At 35.1% G+C, this 20,758-nt stretch overlaps 1 protein-coding gene across 1 annotated transcript in view; it reads left to right on the forward strand.

Moving 5' to 3' along the window:
* STT3B (STT3B, catalytic subunit of the oligosaccharyltransferase complex) overlaps positions 1 to 20,758 on the forward strand; it is a 106,485-nt gene that overhangs the window by 77,613 nt on the left and 8,114 nt on the right. Inside the window, exons 6-14 of the mRNA XM_025375653.1 lie at positions 5,945 to 6,043; positions 7,724 to 7,870; positions 8,741 to 8,789; positions 10,391 to 10,545; positions 13,100 to 13,311; positions 14,635 to 14,822; positions 15,889 to 16,060; positions 16,917 to 17,090; positions 20,228 to 20,341. Of these exons, the coding sequence (XP_025231438.1) occupies positions 5,945 to 6,043; positions 7,724 to 7,870; positions 8,741 to 8,789; positions 10,391 to 10,545; positions 13,100 to 13,311; positions 14,635 to 14,822; positions 15,889 to 16,060; positions 16,917 to 17,090; positions 20,228 to 20,341 (1,310 nt within the window). The remainder of the gene's footprint in view (positions 1 to 5,944; positions 6,044 to 7,723; positions 7,871 to 8,740; positions 8,790 to 10,390; positions 10,546 to 13,099; positions 13,312 to 14,634; positions 14,823 to 15,888; positions 16,061 to 16,916; positions 17,091 to 20,227; positions 20,342 to 20,758) is intronic.

Here is a 20,758-nt window from a genome sequence, read left to right on the forward strand (position 1 = left end):
TGAGTGAATTAAATTTGCTGGTAGTTGGTTTTTACTGCTTCTTGATTTGTTAGGTATAGTCACTACTTAGCTCTAGAAGTTACTGAGGATCATTACCTAACACCTCTTAAGTTACATAAAAATTATATATTCCATGAGTTTTTCATAGTCTCCAAACACACCCACACACACACACACAGAGTACATTTGTAATTTCACTATATTTTAATATTATTTCATTAACCATTGCCAGAATTAAATGAATTGTTCCCACGTGGTAGAACTTAAACCAAGATGTACTTTGTTTAGATTTGTTTTTTCCTGGCATATTATTTTTTTCATTTTAATTATCAGTACAAGATACACTTGCTGAGTTTTTTTGGTTTTTTTTGTTTTTTGGTTTTTTGGTTTTTGGTTTTTTTGTTTGTTTGTTTTGAGACAGAGTCTCACTCTGTCACTCAGGCTGGAGTGAAGTGGTGTAATCTTGGCTCAACTGCAACCTCTGCCTCCTGGGTTCAAGCAGTTCGCCTGCCTCAGCCTCCTGAGTGGCTGGGACTACAGGCGTATGCCACCACTCCTGGCTGATTTTTGTATTTTTAGTGGAGATGGGGTTTCACCGTGTTGGGCAGGCTGGTCTTGAACTCCCAAAGTGCTGGGATTACAGGCGGGAAACACTGCACCCAGCCACGCTTGCTGTTTTAAAAATGTTGTGATTAAGTATCTCTACTGAAGTGTTTTGAACAAGTAATTTCTTGCTGCTTTTACAAGTCTGGAGTTTGTAAAATAAAAGTTTCAGTGATTCATTCTCAACATAGTTTATAGTGAGCATTGTCCTTGGAAAAGAGAAATGATTTTTATCATTATGTATGCCCGTTAAGTTAATCATATACTTCTCTTTGCTGGTCAAGAAGAATCAGTGTTTTGTGTTTTTTTGTTGTTTTATTTTTTAATCCATGTTTCTTACTGTTCTTTACCCTGCATATCTACCAGAGTTCACATTAACCAAAAGTGATTACAAAGAAGTAAAATATCTTTAGTATTCAAAGCCTTCATAAGCCTTTAATCATATTTGTTTATAATAAAGCAAAATTGGTTGAATTTTAAAGTATTTACCCATTGTGTTTCTTTTGGCTGATACTATTTTGGTTGAGAGAGAGCAAAGCAATTCAGAAATGCTAATGTGATTTAACATGGGTTAAAGTTAATGGGAATATAGTATTTGCATAACCTTTTCTAACTTTATTTACATAAAAACTATAATGATAACTTAAAAGTGTAAAGAGTATTGTCAACCTAAGCTGTAATGCCTTGTCAGAAAGAAGGTACTTAAAGATTGCTTTGGGGAACAGCAAACTTCTTCAATACTTAAAATTTCATTTAAATTTGAGTCAGATTTTTCAGTACCTTTTCTTTTACTTGAGCACATTAAGTCAAGGGCTATGGTATATTCTCTATATCAGTCTCATCCCACCCTTGGATATAAAATACTTCCAAGAATGTAGACATCTTTACGTTCTTTTGAGAAGATTATTATTCATCTGTCCCAGATTAGAGATTTTCTTTGGTTAAGAATAAACAAGAATAATAATATGTGTGTGTGTATATGTATATACATATCTTTCTAATGGTAATTTTTTATGCAGTTTTTCTCACACATTGGAATTATGATCTGCAGTAATGAATGCCAGTAACTGTGCATCCACAGGATGGCAGTGTGGTAACATTTTCATGATGTAATAAATGATTTACAACACTATTGGTATCGTGCATTTCCTTAGAGCTCACCAGTTTGATGGAATGCTTTATTCTAACTTGAAGGGTGAGAAACATAGGTTTACATGGATGGATAGAAAGTTGTAATAGATGGATATAGTAGTTTAGTCAGGGTTCTTAAAGAGTTCATTGGAAGGAGAATTGGTAGAGAATGATGGCTGTGGGTTTGTCTTGTTGAGGTCTTCTGAGAACACTAGAGAGCAGTACCAGACATTAATTACCTCTTCATTGTCCATGTCAAGAAGAGAAGAGATCTTAAGTTTTATAGAGCCTTACCCTCCACCAAATGTCACATGACCTTCCTTCCTAATATTATGGTTGTTTGTTTACATCTCTGATTTTTACCAATTTATCTGACTCTTAGAGGATAGGATTGATCTTAAGATTTTCTGCTTTTAGAATATATTGACCATACTAAAGTTAATGTTTAAATGCATAAATTGAAGGGGTAATTTCTGAACATGTATTAGATGCTATAGTACAACGTCTGGCAAAAAGCATATGTTTTCATTTTGCAGTGGAGATTGTGTTTATTTATTTATTTTGAGATACAGTTTCACTTTTGTTGCCCAGGCTGAAGTGCAATGCGATCTCCTCGGCTCACCGCAACCTCCGCCTCCCCGGTTCAAACGATTCTTGTACCTCAGCCTCCCAAGTAGGTGGGATTACAGGCATATGCCACCATGCCCAGCTAATTTTTGTATTTTTAGTAGAGACAGTGTTTCTCCATGTTGGTCAGGCTGGTCTCGAACTCCCAACCTCAAGTGATCCACCCGCCTCAGCCTCCCAAAGTGCTAGGATTACAGGTGTGAGCCATCGCGCCTGGCCAAGATTGTGTTTATTTTTAAGAATTGAGTTACTTCACCATTTCTTTTACTCAAATGTATCTCATTTCTTATTTTCTGTGTCTTAAAATGTAGATTTATAAATGAGATTTAAATTGAGGTATAGCAATATATGTGTAATTTTACAAATTCAAGCAGAGCAGTCAGTATTAAGCAAGGTATTTGTGGTATTTGACATATTATCTGGCAAGCAATCTTCAACTTTATTTATTGGACGTACAGGTTGAGTACGCCTAATTTGAAAATCCAAAACTTTCTGAGTGCCAATTTGATGCTCAAAGGAAATGTTCACTGGAGCGTTTCCTGTTTCGCATCACCAGTTTGGGTATGCTCAACTGTTGAGTATAATGCAAGTATTCCAAAAGTCCAAAAAACGTCTGGTCCCAAGCATTTTAGATAAGGGGTGTTCAAACAGTCTATCCGTGTACTGAAGAGTGCTATCACATAAAACATGTATCTCCAATATGTAAACATCTCAGGATCAGTGATCCAAAAAATGTAAAAACTAGGGACTTGGGTCCAGTTCTTTTAAAAGTAAATGCTTATGTTTGGAATGTTGCAGATATCACATTTATCAAATTTGTTTCATTGGTGCTGGTAAGTAGGTATGAATGAGACTAATTGGGATAGAGGAAGTTTCAAGGTAAAATACTGTCTAAAACTTGTCTGTTTCTATTACTTTATTTAGCATTAACCTATGTTTACCAAATAATACAAATTAAAGTCCCACCTGGGCTTTTTCATTTCCTGATACTTTCTTTTTCTTGAACTCTCCATCACTCTTATTATTAACTTAACCCCCAGTGCATTTGCTTCTGTATAAAGTGTTTTCTGCTTTACTAATGACAGTAAATGTCTCTGAGACGTTGCATGAAAGTGCTCAATTGAGAGTATTGTCAGGTCTACTCTTCTTTTCCGATATGCCTGGAAACGAATTTGAACAAATGTCTAAGAGGAAACTTCATCTTTAGTTACCAAACGTGATTGCTAAAATTTTTACATTGTCAAGCAAAGTGTGGCTCCATTTGAAGAGAGAGAAAGTATGAATGAATATGAATGTGAATATATATTTGTGTACCCATATACCTGCTAGTGATTATTTCTGGAGAATGTGACTTACAGGGAAATAAATAGGGTGGAAACTTCTTCACTTTTTACTTTAAGACAAAGACAACACCTATTACCTTTGCGATTGAACCAGTTATCCATACAGACAGATGCAGATTTGTGGTTAGCATGGGCAGAAATAGGAGAGAATGTGAAGTAGTAAGAGCTTAATGAGTGTAGGGTTTTGTTTTGGGGCAATGAAAATTCTTTGGGACTATAGAGGGGTAGTGGTTGCACAACCTTGTGAGTGTACTCAATACCCCTGAATTGTTCTCTCTAAAATGGTTATGTAGTGTGACTTTCACCTCAGTTTTTTAAGAGGGCTTTTTCATTCAGTTTGTATCATTTCTTATACTGAATCTAAATTCTGTGACAGTGTTACAGCATTCAATGTTTATTTGTACTTAGAAGAAAGAAATCCAGTTTCAGAGGTGGTTGTGGTGTTTCAACATAAGTGGACTTAGCTATAATAAAAACATAAATGACATAAGGTTTACTCAGGTGTAGTCAATTTCTCGTTGTGCCTTTGTGTGTTCTGTGTTTGTCTAGGGTTTGACTTCTCAGCTCTGGATATCTGAAAGGCCTGTTGATAATAGAATATTAGTTTATAATTGTTGGGAGGGATCTACAAGTCTTGTCCAACCCATATTCTATAGTGAGGAAACTGAAGCTTTTGCTGTTAAGTAGTTGTTCAGGATTACATAGTGATCTTGTTCTCAGTTTTTAATTTTCTTTATACGTTAGTATGCATGGTTCTTTTTTTTTTTTTTTCTTCTGCCTCTGTAACTCCTTTATCAGGGCTTCAACAGGCTGATTTGTAATTTGTAGACATTTCAGGTCATGTGATGGGGAAATTCTTATTTAACTTTGATTACATTTGCATTTGGGCATGTCATAGAGGGTAATTCCATTCCGACATTAATGTGTTTGGAAAGAACATTATCTGATGGATTACTTCTGTTGTCTTCTCTAGACAGCTGGTCCTCCATTAGCTTGAGGTCAATGAAAACTTTACTTACTTTGGTCCTTCCTATTAAATTTATGAGCTTCTTACTGTCTTCCTAACACTATGGTCATCTCATCATATAGATTGTGAGGCAACTTAATATTTGAACCAGTAGCCCATAACTTACCTTCTCTAGATGGGTTTCTTTTAAAAGCAAATCAATATTCTTTCTCATCTAAGTTGAGTGAAGAGGAAAGTGTGTGCAGTAGTCTGTGCTACACAGTATATAGGATACACAAATATGTGTATTGTGTATTCTTAAATGTACCCCCAATCTTTGTTTTTGATAGAGTAGTTTATTTGCCAAAAACTATTAAATGGTATGCATTAAATGATGTATAATTAAGTTATGTATAATCTGTATAAATGATGTGTAATCTGTATAAATGGAGTAGTTTTTACATTGACTTATCTCAGATGGGCTTTATCTTTGTTTCTACTGAATTTTTAGTTTCAGTGACTTCAAATACTTTCTCTCTAATCAGTTGCCTAACAGTGGTCTGTGCATATAAACCAAGTATTTGACACAAATTGTAAATCCCTCCCCAGTTTCCTTGTCCATTTAGATTGACAAACTTAATTTAGATTGACGAGAATACTATAATATACTTAGTGTGAAAAGAAGTGAGTTTCCTTTATTAGATGCTAAATTCAGTAGCTGGTGTATATAATGGCTTGACTTCTGTGTACTTAGTTCTTTACAGAAAACTTGGTGGACATATGAATTTATTTAACTCATAGTACTATTCAAAGAGTATTATGGGATAATAAAAAGGTAGGAAATACTTGAGAGCTTTTGAGACAGTAGCAGGTATTCACACATGCTGGCAGTGGTGATGAGTATTAAGTCATGTGTATTTTGGATTAATGCCAGTAGGACTGGTATTTACTTAATTTTATGTATATGTTACTTGGCTTCTTGAGTCATATTAATGATTACTTATGGTAGATCAAAACAAACTTGATTCGATTTCTGGGAAAGGAGTGCAACACAAGTCTCACAAACTGTTGTAATGATCTGCAAAATACAGTACTAATTTTTTTGAAAATGGATAGAATATTCACAATCTGTAATATATGGTTAACAAATGTACATCTAATAAAAGTCATTTCAAGATTCTGTTCTTAAGTTCAGTTAATACTTTGCTAAAAAACAGGATTTACATATACTTTTATGTTTTAGGTAATTAATGGTAGTAGTAAATTATCCTTGTTTCCTATTTTGTCTTTATAGCATATAGCACTTTCTACATTGTGGGTTTAATATTATCCATGCAGATACCTTTTGTGGGATTCCAGCCAATCAGAACAAGTGAACACATGGCAGCTGCAGGTATGAAAAAATACGTATTTTCCTTCTTCTAAAGAATATGTGGACGTGTGATTGGCAGTCTTCCAAGAGATGACAGTTTTTGATCATTTTAGTTGTTGCAGTGACAACCAAAGTAATCTGAGTCACAATTATGGGAAATCTGTAGATAAAAATTTTATCAGAGATTCTCATTGCAAGGTTCATGACCCATTGGAAGTCTGCGGGTAGTTATTTTATTTGTAATATCTGTACACTGATATTATATAGATAGCAATATATAACTTTCAGACATGGTGTTTCTATAGAGTTTATTATCAGATTCTCAGTGGAGTCTGAATTAATCCCCATCTTCCCAGAATAGTTAAGAATCACTAACTTACTGTTATACTTAGATTTCTGAGTGGATGTCGTCTCTTTACCAAGTAGTAATTTGAGACACGGAGAGATGTGTATTTAGTGTTGTGTACACAATAATGAATAGAATGTCTTTATTTACACAGTCACCTGTCTTTACACATATGCATTACAACATTTCCTAAACTCTAAATCTTTGATAATACTTAACATAACCGTTGTAAAATGGACTTTTAAAAAACAACCCTTAAAATTAAATTTATTTTTTAAAATTAATGTTCTAGATGGTTGAAGATTCTTACAGAGTTTTATGTTTAATGTTTTTGTATCATGTTTTGTACTTTTTGAGAATCCGTTTTTGCAGTTACTCCTTTAGTTTTGTATATGTTAGCACTCACTTTTGTATTTACTAATGTAGGGGAGAAAAGATTGTTATCTCTAACAAAAGACAGATTAAGAGAAAAGCATGAATTTTACATGACACAAGAGTCTTCAGAAGTGAACATTTTTAAAAGGCAGGGAAACTGTATTTTTAGGCTTAGGTTTGATGAAGAGTGGACAGTCATGTAGAAATAAGATTGGACAAAGAGAAGTATGATCTAATGGCAATAGACTGGGAAGAACTTAAAGGCTATTTGTTCATATTCTTCTTGGTATCTCTTGTGTCTTCATCTTTTCCTCTGGGTAGTAGAAGGACCCCTCTGGAATGAGGATCTTATAACCTACTTACAGGAAAGTCAGAGAATTATTTTATGACCTGCCTCAGGGGAGAACAAACAGAAAAGATGAGAAAGACTTCCCAGCTTCTGCTGGTTTCTCAAATGCCAAGATGCCATAATTTGGCGTGGGCCCTGATGCTAATTTAGAATCTTGTCTAAATGTGTAATTAAGGTCACATCTTATTACTCAGTTAAAAATAGTAACTATATATCAAGATTATCCTGATCCTAAGTCTTTGTATCCTTCAGCAAAACAAATTGGAGAATTGTTTTTCAACGATTTTAAAAAATTACTTCCCTCCACCCCAGAAAACCCCCCTAAAATATAGGGAAAAGGGAGGAACTTAATGTGTTAAATAGAGCTTGTTACTCAAATGGGAATTTTTCCCCCTTCGGCCTGGTACATGTGTGAGGAGTCTGATCATTTAAAAACAAAAAAAAAGTGACAGAATTTTTTGTATGTATTAGTTGGGCAGCTGTCATTTGACAAAGGAAATGTTGGCTAAATGAAATAACTAGTCTTTGATATGAATGGTACAGGACATTCAAAGAAGCTCTTTCAAATGAAAGTTTTTAAATAGCCTTGGAAAACTGCTTTATTGATTATATGACCCTTTTCTTTAATTAGGTGTCTTTGCGTTGCTGCAAGCTTATGCTTTCTTGCAGTATCTGAGAGACCGATTAACAAAACAAGAGTTCCAGACCCTTTTCTTTTTGGGTGTATCACTAGCCGCAGGTGCTGTGTTCCTTAGTGTCATCTATTTGACTTATACAGGTAGGTGTTATCACCTGTAGGATGTGAATACTGTCTGTACAAACAATACAAGAATAATAGCCAAACATTCTAACATCTGAGTAATAGTATGACTACAAAGTGATTTTTTTTCTTTTTCTTTTTCTTTTTTTTTTGAACAGTGTATCTTAATTTTGTGGCGTCAAGCTCTTATAAATCTACTTTAAAGCATCCTTCTCTTGCTGGATGAATAGGCCCAAACTATAAAAAGAAAAAAGAAAAAATCAGAACTGTTATTTACCTACTATATGCTCACTTTCTCTTGCATGCACACACACTCCTTCTTTCTCCCCTACATTTCAGCAGTTTACTAACAGAATCAGTTTCAGTCTGCTTCTGGATTCTAAGTTACCCTCTAACCTTGGTTTACCAGTCCTTAGAAACAAATTAAATTATTTCTAAATTTATTCTGTCAAATTAATGTAAAAGCCATGAGTGTTTAAAATCATCTTTGAATTTATCTGGTGAGATATGGCATACGAATTAGATCATTTAGAAACTCCCTTCCCCCTGCCCCCCCCAACTCCTTTTTTTTTTTTTTTTAATGATCTGGTCTTGTTTAATGCCTTAGCATTGTTAGTCAACTAAAAGCTTAAGAGAATTGGAAAACTGTACAACTTTATCTCAAGTGGGTTTCTCTGGAAATGGATTCTCCATGGATATTGTTTTTATTTGATCACTACCTTATTTTTTCTGACTGCCAACTGTCCGAAATACATCTATAAATGCAAACTGAAATTCTTCGAACATTAGTTTAAGTCTGTCTGTAATTAACAATAAACATAAAGGCAATAAGAGATTTACAAAATAATAAAAAGGCAGATTAATTTCCTCTGTGTTTTTTCTTCCAAGGTTACATTGCACCATGGAGCGGCAGGTTTTATTCACTGTGGGACACTGGGTAAGTGCAGTTCTGTTGTTTGGCATCGTATTTATTGAAATACTCCTTTTCCTTTGTTTTTATCTCTTTTGTCAGTGCTTCATTCAGTTCTTGGGCAACATTTCTGAAGTACCAAAGATGCTAGTTTAGTAAATGTTAAATTCCTTGTATTTTATCTTGTTATGATACCTGTTTTGAATGCACCTTTAGTATGAAATGTACATTGTGTATTTCTGTTCTGCATGGGCAACTCCTTGTTTCCGTTCTGTTTGTAAGAATATTTAGGTAAACTTTGTGCAATTTAAAGATTGATTTTTCTTTTACCTAACATGAAACATTTTCATCTTTAGTAATAATTTTTTATTCTTAAGAATTGTTAAGGATACTATGTTATAATTTAATTGCCATAGATAGGAAGAAAGTTTAATTTTTTTCTAATACCATCTGATTTAAGTTTTTTAAATCTGTGAAACAGAATATATATCTGTTGTGGGGTTTTTCCAGAGTGCTGTTAGAAAATGAGTTAATACATTTGGTTTTGAATTAGACTAGTTCAGTAAAACTTTTTGTCTCTAAAATGATTTCCTGGAGATTAGAAAACATCTATTGATTATAATTTATGCCCCTCCTCTGTTTCTGCTGTTCTGTCTTGTTACTCCCCAGGTGGCTCAATAAAAATTTATTGAACAGACATGCTTTCTGATGTGATACCAGAAGGACTTGTGTCCAGGTCTAATTAAAGGACATGAGCAAATTATGCATGAATGACTGGAACTAACAATTAGACACATACTTCAAGAGTTCAGCCTATGAATCACTAACGAATTTGAAGGATAACCCAAGTTGTAGACTGTTATTCTGATTAGGTTAAATTGCTAGGTTAACTTGTGCAGTTACATTTATTCTTAATTTCTAAACTTTAATTGACTACTTTAGAATCTCAGAGTGTTTCAGTAATAATTTTTTCAGTTCTTTCCATTTCCTTCACTTGCCTCCATGCTAGCTTTGTGTCAAGCAAGGCATCGTCTTTGTGTAAGGTGTAATTATTGGGTGAAGTATTTCTGCTGCAGGTTGAGTATTCAAAATCTGAAATGCTCTAAAATCGTAAACTTTTTGAGCACCAACATGATGCTGAAAGGAAATGTTTATTGAAGCATTTCAGAATTTCAGATTAGAGATGCTGAACCGATAAGTATAATGCAAATATTCTAAAATCTGAAACACTGCTGGTTCTAAGCATTTCAGATAAAGGATATTCAGTCTGTAGTAATAATTCCAAAAGGTAATGAGACTCACTGATGCAAACATGAAAAATGCTGACTTAAACTGCAGAACAAATTGCCATTTGAACAGAAATTTTTGTATTGGAATTCAGAGCCAACATTCTTACGTCTGGATCTAGATAATTGTCTCAATTTTACAGACGGCGTATTAGTTTTAGTTTTACCAACATAGACCAAACAGGTTTATATCCAGTATAGCTGGTTACTTTGGAAGGTATATTTAAATAAGAAGGGGTAGGGAGTAGGTACCATTTATACAACCAAACAAGATTTCTTCATCTAAAAGGAACAACTGTTTTATCACATAATTGTAAACAATATTAACTTTTTTAATACCAGGTATGCAAAAATACACATTCCAATTATTGCATCAGTGTCTGAGCATCAGCCTACGACTTGGGTGTCTTTCTTCTTTGATCTACATATTCTTGTATGTACCTTCCCAGCAGGCCTTTGGTTCTGCATCAAAAATATCAACGATGAAAGAGTATTTGGTAAGAGAGGTTTTTAATGAATACTTTGATATGGAATAGTTGTTTTTCTTTTTGAGATTATTTACTTTAAATTATTGTTTCTCTTTGTTTGACTCTGTATATTCGACACACATTTTCTCCCTTATTTTGCATAGGTGCTTAACCAAGAAAAATTCATTGAGAGGCCGGGCATGGTGGCACACGCCTGTAATCCCAGCACTTTGGGAGGCTGAGGCGGGTGGATCACCTGAGGTCAGGAGTTCGAGAGCAGCCTGGCCAACATGGTGAAACCTTGTCTCTACTAAAAATACAAAAATTAGCCAAACATGGTGGCACATGCCTGTAATCCCAGCTACTTAGGAGACTGAGGCAGGAGAATTACTTGAACCTGGGAGGCAGAGGTTGCAGTGAGTCAAGATCAAGCCACTGCACTCCACCCTGGGAATCAGAGCGAGACTCTGTCTCAAAAAAAAAAAAAAAAAAATTCATTGAATTTGTATTAAGTATTTTGATTGTTTTAATTTAGGACTAGTATATTATGGTTTCTGAGAGGTTAATGTTATTATAGTTTGTGTTTGAGAACTGAAAATTTTAACTTTGTTGACAATAGCCTTGACTTTATTTTCTGAGTAAAATTTTATTTAGGAAGAAGCTTTTAGGGACATTCATCCTCCAGATTTCAGAGCAAAGTCCATTTTATAACAGAATAAGGGTCACCTTTCAGTAAACATCCTCTTCATTGATAGATTTGTATATTTCCAACTAAAAAGAATTGAAATACAAAATATTTAAAAGCCAAGTATTTAGGATTTGATATTTCTAATACAAGTGGACAAAATAAGTAGATATCAAAGGCTTCTATGTGATTTAATCGCACATGAAATATGCCGTGGTTGTTTGGTATAAGATAAAAACTGAAACTGAGAAAAGCTTTATCACGTGCACAGGATCACACCAGTCAGTAATTTGTAATGCTAGAAACTTGTACAATTATGGGGCCTGGACCATGAGTGACATATGAATCAGGAAAGAAAGAACAGCACTTGTAGGGGTTCAGTTTAAAGGATGGCACACTCATTCTTCTCTAGGTTAATGGACCCTGGATAAGGCCCTGTTAATACTGCATCATTCAAGAAGGTTTAACTTAAACCTCATGACTAAGTAATCCCATTCCTATGTATATATCTAAGATAAATGAGTGCATATATCTACCAGAAGGCATGTGTAAGAATGCACTAGTAATTTTATCTACAGTAACCCCTAATGGTAAATATTCCAAAGTCATCAGCAGTAGAATGAATAAATTTTTATATATCTGTAGTGACATACAACACAGCAATCAATAAAAGAACAGGATGGGGAATTAAGAGAAGCCAATACATTTTTATGTGATTACATTCCTGTAAAGTTCAAGAATAAAGAATACTAATTCTTTAGAAGTCTAAATAGTGGTTTCCTTCCTTTGTAGGGGAGGGGATAGTTATTGACTGAGAAGAGGCATGAGGACATATAAAAATGTTCTATATCATTATGGGTTGTAGTTACACAGGTGTGTATATATACAAATTCATGGAGATACACAGTTAAGAATATGATGTGATATACTTTTTAGTCAGAAAAAAATTAGCGTCAGATAAGATAGGAGCTCACGTGACTCACTGAATTTGTAAAGTCATAGCCTTCAGCCAGAAATAGAGCCTTTTCCTGTGGTTATTAGCACGTTATCCAGAAAGCTCTGGCTATTGGAAATTTGTTTCAAAAATTTTTTTAAGTTTCTTGGCAGTAACTTTGCTGGTTCCTCCTTTGATTAATAACTTATGTTCTTCTCATCCCGTTTTTGTTTTAAAGCAGGCTTCATGCCAGATTTTGGCACTGGTTTTTTATAGATTTAAAATCTAGGCCGGGCGCGGTGGCTCACGCCTGTAATCCCAGCACTTTGGGAGGCCGAGGCGGACGGATCACAAGGTCAGGAGATCGAGACCACGGTGAAACCCCGTCTCTACTAAAAATACAAAAAATTAGCCGGGCGCGGTTGTGGGCGCCTGTAGTCCCAGCTACTCGGGAGGCTGAGGCAGGAGAATGGCGTGAACCCAGGAGGCGGAGCTTGCAGTGAGCCGAGATCGCGCCACTGCACTCCAGCCTGGGCGACAGAGCGAGACTCCATCTCAAAAAAAAAAAATAAAAAAAAAAAAAATAAATAAAAATAAAATCTATATATTTATTTTGCCTGGTGATATCATGCACCAGATATGTTTTTCTCTGCCAGCTATGGATTTTTTATGATGTTATTGACAAATAATGAATTAAGTCTAATTCTTCATAACTAATTAAATTAGAATAATATACATTTTTCTAAACTGTGGATATGTAGATTTTATTTAGTGAACACTAGCTATAATTTCTAAATGTGGCTAATTAATCAGTTGGTCAGTAGTATCAATTTAGAAACAATTAGATCGTTTGTGAGACATTTATATAATTCCAGATTGGTTTTATAGTGTGGTTTTAAGTATCTAGTTCAGTTTCCTGGGAACTTTTCCCCTCCGACATATTGTAAGAGAATTTGTCTTTGCAGTTGCTCTATATGCAATCAGTGCTGTCTACTTTGCTGGAGTGATGGTGCGACTGATGTTGACTTTGACTCCAGTCGTGTGTATGCTGTCTGCAATTGCCTTTTCAAATGTTTTTGAGCACTATTTGGGGGATGACATGAAAAGGGAAAATCCACCTGTGGAGGACAGCAGTGATGAGGATGACAAAAGAAATCCAGGAAATTTGTATGATAAGGTGGGGAATCTAAAGTAAGGCCTTTAAATTGTCTATGTACTTTCTTAATTTTTCCACCACAGTAAGAACTATACATACCAAGAAATGTTATTAAATGATGATTTTGACAAACTGTGACTTTTCTAGTTGGTCTTCACTGTTTGCCTCAAAATGTGAATCCTGGTCAGTCTTTTAGCCCAGAGTTAGAAAATAGAATGTAATCAGAGAAGGAATTCTTACTTCTTTTTGGTCATTTGTTATCTAAATACTTAAGATATATACCCTTGTTAATATACCCTTCCATTTTTGAGAGCAAAAACTTGATGCTCTACTAAATTACATAACATTTGGCACTGTAAACCTTCTGAAACCGTGTGGACAGACAAGTGCTTATTCTTCAGGTCCATACTCAGTACATACTTCCAAAATATTTTGGAAGTGATATTTGGTTGGGTGAACAGTAAAATGGTGGGAGCAAAATGCCTTTTTAAAAACCCTCCAGTTCGTTAGCAATCGGTAACCGGCCAATACAAGGTAATTTGTTTTTAAACTGTAGTTTCTCAGTTGGTGCAAGTGTGAAAAGGACTTGTAAGAATTGGAGCACTTGTCTTGGATGACATATTAAACTTTGCTGTTTGAATATTGCCTAGGCTTTAAAATACCAATAAGAAATTAAACTTCCCAGTATCGGTATTAACTTTGAAATTCTTTCCTTCTGTAAGATGAATTTAATTTGTTAAGATTTGTGTTAATAAGCCCACATTCCTGATTTTTGTGTTTGTTGTTATCGTTGGGTTTTTTTTGTTGTTGCTTTGTGGTTTCTTAACCAGCCTTGAAATTTAGAAATTGTGACTTTTTATATTCTCTCTTCCCTTTTTTGTTGGGGAAGTTGATTTTTTAAGATAATCGTAGTTTTAACAAGTCTGTTGGTTTTAGGATTTGGAAATTGGAAGACTGATTCTGTTAATGCAGTTTTTTCCTGTACTAAAATGGTACATGGTCAAAATTATAGCTGAGCATTGCCATTTTCAGGATGTGGAATTAAGATTTTATAAGAATTTACATATTAGGATTTCACTAGAATGGGGTCGTTTGGTTAATCTCCTTTGTATTTAATTAAAGTGTAAGGACAACTGGGTTTGAAAGCAGTAGATTCCCAGGAAACCTGATTCACATTTGACTTTAGAAAACACTCCATCACCCACATCAGAATATCTGATGGTTATACATTTTCTGAGTCATAGAATTAAATTGATAAACAGTCTCCCAACTTTTTCCATTGAGTGTCTTAATGAAGCAAGTCAAATAATGAATTTGTCTAACCAGTTTTTTAAATATCTTCAGGCAGGTAAAGTGAGGAAACATGTAACTGAACAGGAAAAAACTGAAGAGGGATTAGGCCCTAATATAAAAAGCATTGTCACCATGTTGATGCTGATGCTATTGATGATGTTTGCTGTCCACTGTACCTGGGTCACAAGCAATGCCTACTCTAGTCCAAGTGTAGTCCTGGCGTCATACAATCATGATGGGTAAGAAAATAACTCAGATACAAAAACAGTTTATACTTACACTTCTTTTTCTTTGTCTCAAAGGATATAATTAAAAAATGGAATGTTTGTGAGATTTTGCATTTGTTTTTTTGTTTTTAATTTTTTAATTTTTGTAAGTACATAGTAAATACATATTTTATGGGGTACATTCTATTTATGTCTTTTGGTACAGGCATGTGTAATAATCACGTGTAAAATGGGGTTTCCATCCCCTAAAGTATTTATCCTTTCAGTTACAAACGATCAAGTTACAGTCTTAGTTATTTGTAAATGTACAATTAAATTATTTTTTATTGTAATCACCCTGTTGTGTTCGTACCTGTTAACCATCCCTGTGCACTCTCCCCCGCCCCCGCCCCCGCCCCCGCCCCCGCCAGCCTCTGCCTTCTGCTCTCTGTGAAGCTCTGTATTTGAATCTACCTTTCTTTGTCCTCTCCTTCACCTAGGTGCCATCGGTAGTAATCATTGTATTTCATGCTCTTTTCCAGAGTATTTCTGCATGCATAATCATATACATCAGTTTTTCTCAAATGTGTGGTCTTCGTACGCACAGCATCATCATTAACATGAAACTTGTTAGAAATGCAAATTCTTGACCTCACCCTAATGTTACAGAATTAGAAACCTGGGGCTGGGGCCTAGCAGTCTGTGGCTTAACAGACCCAGGTGATTCGGATGCAGCTAAAATGTAAGAACAGCTGATTTATGTATTGCCATGGCTTTCAACTACTGTTTCACTTGGGAGCTTATTAGGCTTGTACACTAATAAGCCCTACCCCAGAACTACTGAATCAGAATCGGCTTTTTTTTCTTTTTTTTTTAATACAAGATATGCAGGTGGTTTGTGCACACACACACAGTTTGAATAACACTAGTCTGGCTCTTCATTGTTTCACTTTTTTTTTCCTCATCGGTAGAAGCTTTTATTTAATAACTACCATCCTTAAAATCTGAACACATTCAGTGGTTTAATACCTCAAGATTTTAAGTTAGCCTCTTCACATTTGTGACATCTCATTTAAAAGAGTATTGTGATTCTTTTCAGCACCAGGAATATCTTAGATGATTTTAGAGAAGCTTACTTTTGGCTAAGGCAAAATACAGATGAACATGCACGAGTAATGTCTTGGTGGGATTATGGCTATCAGATAGCTGGAATGGCTAATAGAACTACGTTGGTGGATAATAACACCTGGAATAACAGCCACATAGCACTGGTAAGGATTTAATAAACACAAGATTAAAAAATCTCTATTGACTCTTTAGCAATCAGGCTTCACTTGTGACTAGGAAAAATGTGGATGAAAAGTACTCTGCTGAATTCTCAAAATACTTTTTTTACACATAAAGTGAGTTCAAGTTGTGCTTATTTATTTTGTTTTTAAGAATGGTACTGAGTATCATTCAGAATTACAGGCTGATTTCTGGTAGATTTTATGATAAATTTAGCTTACTAAAGAATTAGACAAAATCTGAAACTTAAAGTATTTGGCTTGTATTTTTGATGTTATAAACTAAAAATTATTTGCAAATATGTAAAGTAAATGCACTGTATTTTATGGATAGGCAGACTGTTCCTCTAGCTGTTAAACAACTAATCTACATAGATTAATGTAATCACCTCTTTGTACTTCAAAGATTTTAAATACAAAGAGTAGTCTTAACCAAATGAATTCTATTTGTATTCCTGTTGTAGCTAATTATCAGATGTGTGCTAGACTGGGGAGAAGAAATGTGTGTGCTAGCAAGATCACTGGCCAGCCCTGGTCTGCAGTTGTGAGAAGTTGTTTCTTCTAAGCTTGCCTGCTTTCATCATAAAATGTTAATGTCATAGAACTTAATTATTTAGCAAGATATTAGAGCGTGTGTTCTGATTTTTGACTATAAATTAGTTATAGTTGAGAGGTTCATAAATTTCAGTGCATTTGTTGAATTCATAGGAAATCATTTCTGCAAAAAAAATTCCATGTAAAACAAACTCTTGATGAATTCCATGTTGTAGTAAAAATATACATTGATTTTATGAATGTGGGAGTAATCAAAAACATTCTCATTTTTTTTTAAATTCTTCAGGTGGGAAAAGCTATGTCTTCTAATGAAACGGCAGCCTATAAAATCATGAGGACTCTAGATGTAGATTATGTTTTGGTTATTTTTGGAGGGGTTATTGGCTATTCTGGTGATGATATCAACAAGTTTCTCTGGATGGTTAGGATAGCTGAAGGGGAACATCCCAAAGACATTCGGGTAAGAAACTAGATAATTCCAGGTATGTGAAAGATAATTCCAGGTACTGTGTCCAAGTAATTCTCTGATCCTGATAATTGCATTGTATTTGTTTCATCATCCTATCCCTCAGATTAGTTCCTTACCCTGATTTTACTATTTATTAAAGATACTAGAGGCATTTCCTAGATTAAAACTTTTTGAACTCAAAATGGAACTAATATTTCCATTCTCCCCTATGAAGCAGTCCCTTGCCAAGACTTCTTTCTTTTACGTCTCTTCACAGCCTCTCACGTCATCCCTTTCTTTCCATTTCCATTGCTTCCACTCTAGTACTGACCCTTATGCTTGTAAACCTGAAATAAGATAGTAACCTTGAAATTGCTATCTTTACCTTATCCTGTTTCCTCCCTCCCAGTATAAGATGAAATTGATCATGTTACTTTTAGGCCCAAAAGATGTCAGTAGATTAAGGGAAGGGACCTTAAAACCAGACAGATATGAGTTAAAACTAAAACTGTCAACTTGGGCAAGTTATTTTAGCCACTCAACATAATATGCTTTGAGCACTAGGTCTAGTTCTAGGATCTGGAATTAAAATGGTGACCAAGGCAGACTAGGTTATCTTTTGCCAAAGATAATGAATTTGTAGTGCCATTTAATGAGAATTTATAGTAAAGTAGTTGAAGCCCCCGCCTAGGGACTGGTACAAAATAGACAACCTCTGATAAAACATTGGTATAAAGTGTAAACCCCTTAGCTTGGAATGTAAACCTCTTCATGTTTTGCCTTCCTTTGCTGGTCTCTTGTTCTTCTGCCACCTTTTTCTACTCTGCCAGTATGTTCCAGCCCCTGAAACTTGCTTGTGGTTTCTTTCCTTGACTCACCTGATACATGTGTTTTTACTGTTCCTTTCCTGGAATACTTTCCCTGCCACAGACTTGTCCCCTCTCTGAAAGCCCTTTTCTGGTATACTCAACGTCTGTACTCATCACCAAATTATTTATACCTGTTTTGCAGGAGTCCCCAGACCCCAGGCCACGGACCAGCACTGGTCCGTGGCCTGTTAGGAACTGGGCCACGTAGCAGGAGGTGAGGGGCAGGTGAGCGAGCATTGCCGCCTGAGCTCTGCCTGCTATCAGACCAGTGGCAGCGTTAGATTTTCATAGGAGCACAAACCCTATTGTGAACTGTGCACGTTCCTTATGAGAATCTAACTAATGCCTGATGATCTGAGGGGGAACAGTTTCATCTAGAAACCACCAGCCCCCAGCCATCCGTGGAAAAATTGCCTTCCACAAAACCGGTCTCTGGTGCCAGAAAGGTTGGGAACCACTGCTGTTTTGTATTGGAGTCTGTCTTACCTCTTTTACTAAATTGTGAGCTAAGATGGACATCCAGCATTGTGCTTTTACGTGATGAAGGCACAAAAGATAAGAGTAATTGCCACTGATGCAGAATAAAGGAATCTTGGGAAAATATATGCAGGTGTCAGGTGATGGGGATGAAGTAAAGCCTCAGATTTCCTGATCAAAAATGTCAGTGCTGTAATGTTTCCCTTAACTGATTAGTAAACATTATTTCTTTGTATTAATCTTCTGAAATTTAATTCTCCCAGTATGTGGTTTTTATTTGTGGATTTGCTTTAGTAGTGTTAAAACTGTGACATGTGATAGATCACTGTTTCTAAATGTATGCTTTGAACATGAAGATATACAGAAATCCTAAATTTCTGTGCATCTTAAATTATTTTTAAACTTCATGAATAGATAATACAGTCATATGGTTCAAAAGTAAAGTATAAGAGGATATACAATAAATGTCTACCCCTCTTTGGTTCAAAAATAAAGTATAAGAGGATATACAAACAAGTCTACCCCCCAAAAAAAACCCCAGAAAGTTCCTCTATAGTTAATAACAATGCATTATATACTTGTAAGTTGCTAAGAGAGTAGATATTTCAGTGTTCTCACTACAACAAAATAAATATGATTGATACATATGTTAGATTGATGTAGCCATTTCACAGCGCATATTTCAAAACATGATCTTCAGCATAAATATACACAAATTTATTTGTCAGTTAAAAATAGAGAGGGAAAAGTCCCTGGTCATCACTGGTTATTTTCTTGTGATTTTTACTTCTAGCAAGTTATATACCCTGTTCACTTCATAATATGTCTTGGTGATCTTTCCGTATTAGAATATGGAGAGCTTCTTCATTCCTTTGTTTACATTTGCACAGTATGTTGCATGTTTTGTGTGTGTGCCATGATTTATTTAACCTGTCCCCATTGATGGAATTTAGATTGTTTCCAATATTTTGGTCTTATGAACAATGCATAATAACTTTCTGCATTCATTATTTTGGCCATATACGAGTATCTCTGTAGCGTTAATTCCTAGAAAAGGAATTTCTGACTCAGAAATTACATTTTTTTACCTAGAGTGCCAAAATTGTTCCTCATAGAGGTTAATTTATAAGTTAACCCAAAAAAATTCACCAGTTTTTTTAACATTCTGCTCCCCAATTAAAGAAGCCGAATTTAGAGTTCATATGGAAAAATTTAGCTAGAACACTTAAGAAAACTCTGAAAAGGAGTAACAGAGATGAGGATGGGTAATTGAGAGAGCCAGCCCTGTGTGGTATTAAGCCATGGTGTTGGTACCAGTCTGTTTAAATTATGACAGTGGCCATGCGCAGTGGTTCATGTCTATAATCCTAGCATTTTGGGAGGCTGATCACTTGAGCCCAGTAGTTCAAGACCAGCCTGGACAACATGGTGAAACCCTGTCTCTACAAAAAAAATTCAAAAATTAGTTGGGCATGGTGCTGTGGGCCTGTAGTCCCAGCTACTTGAGAGGCTGAAATGGGAGGATTGCTTGAGCCCAGGAGGTTAAGGCTTCAGTGAGCCACAGTCATGCCACTGCACTGCAGCCTGGATGACAGAACAAGAACTTGTCTCAAAAATGATAATAATTAAGGCCTTATAACATGGTTTAAAGTCTGGTGGGATTTATTTTTTTGAGGTGTAACTGAATATGGCTTTATAATGATACCTCAAAAGCTTATTCTTATGGGGAAATGAAAAGAGGAAACTATAGGTTTGAATATGTTAAGTTGAACTAATATGGAACTTCTGGTTTCTTCCTTGTAGGAAAGTGACTATTTTACCCCACAGGGAGAATTCCGTGTAGACAAAGCAGGATCCCCTACTTTGTTGAATTGCCTTATGTATAAAATGTCGTACTACAGATTTGGAGAAATGCAGGTTAGTTAAATCCATTTTCCTCTAATTTTCCATTCAAAATAATATTTAAAACATAGTCTTATTTGCCTCTAGAAAACAGGATAATGATGTTTTGATTGTGCTGAAGAGAAATGTGGTTGTCTAATAGTCTTTTTTTCATTAAATTTAGATTTCTGAAACTAATATGTGAGAAATTAGAAAATAAAATTTTAGATCAAGGACTTCTTTCTAACATATTTATTAACAGTAGCCTCAAATCCAATCTTTGCTTGCCATCTCACCTTTAGACCTCATGCTTTTGGAAAGTATTGTTCTCCAAGAAGAGTTCTCCTAGCTAGGAAACAGTGTGGTGTCTTAGGTACGTCACTTTGCTGCTTGGTGGAGAAAAGCTTAAAATTAAAGAATTGAAGTAAATAGTCACTTCAGATGTTCACTCTC

This window comes from Theropithecus gelada, chromosome 2 (assembly GCF_003255815.1).
Source record: "Theropithecus gelada isolate Dixy chromosome 2, Tgel_1.0, whole genome shotgun sequence".
Classification (NCBI taxonomy): domain Eukaryota; kingdom Metazoa; phylum Chordata; class Mammalia; order Primates; family Cercopithecidae; genus Theropithecus; species Theropithecus gelada.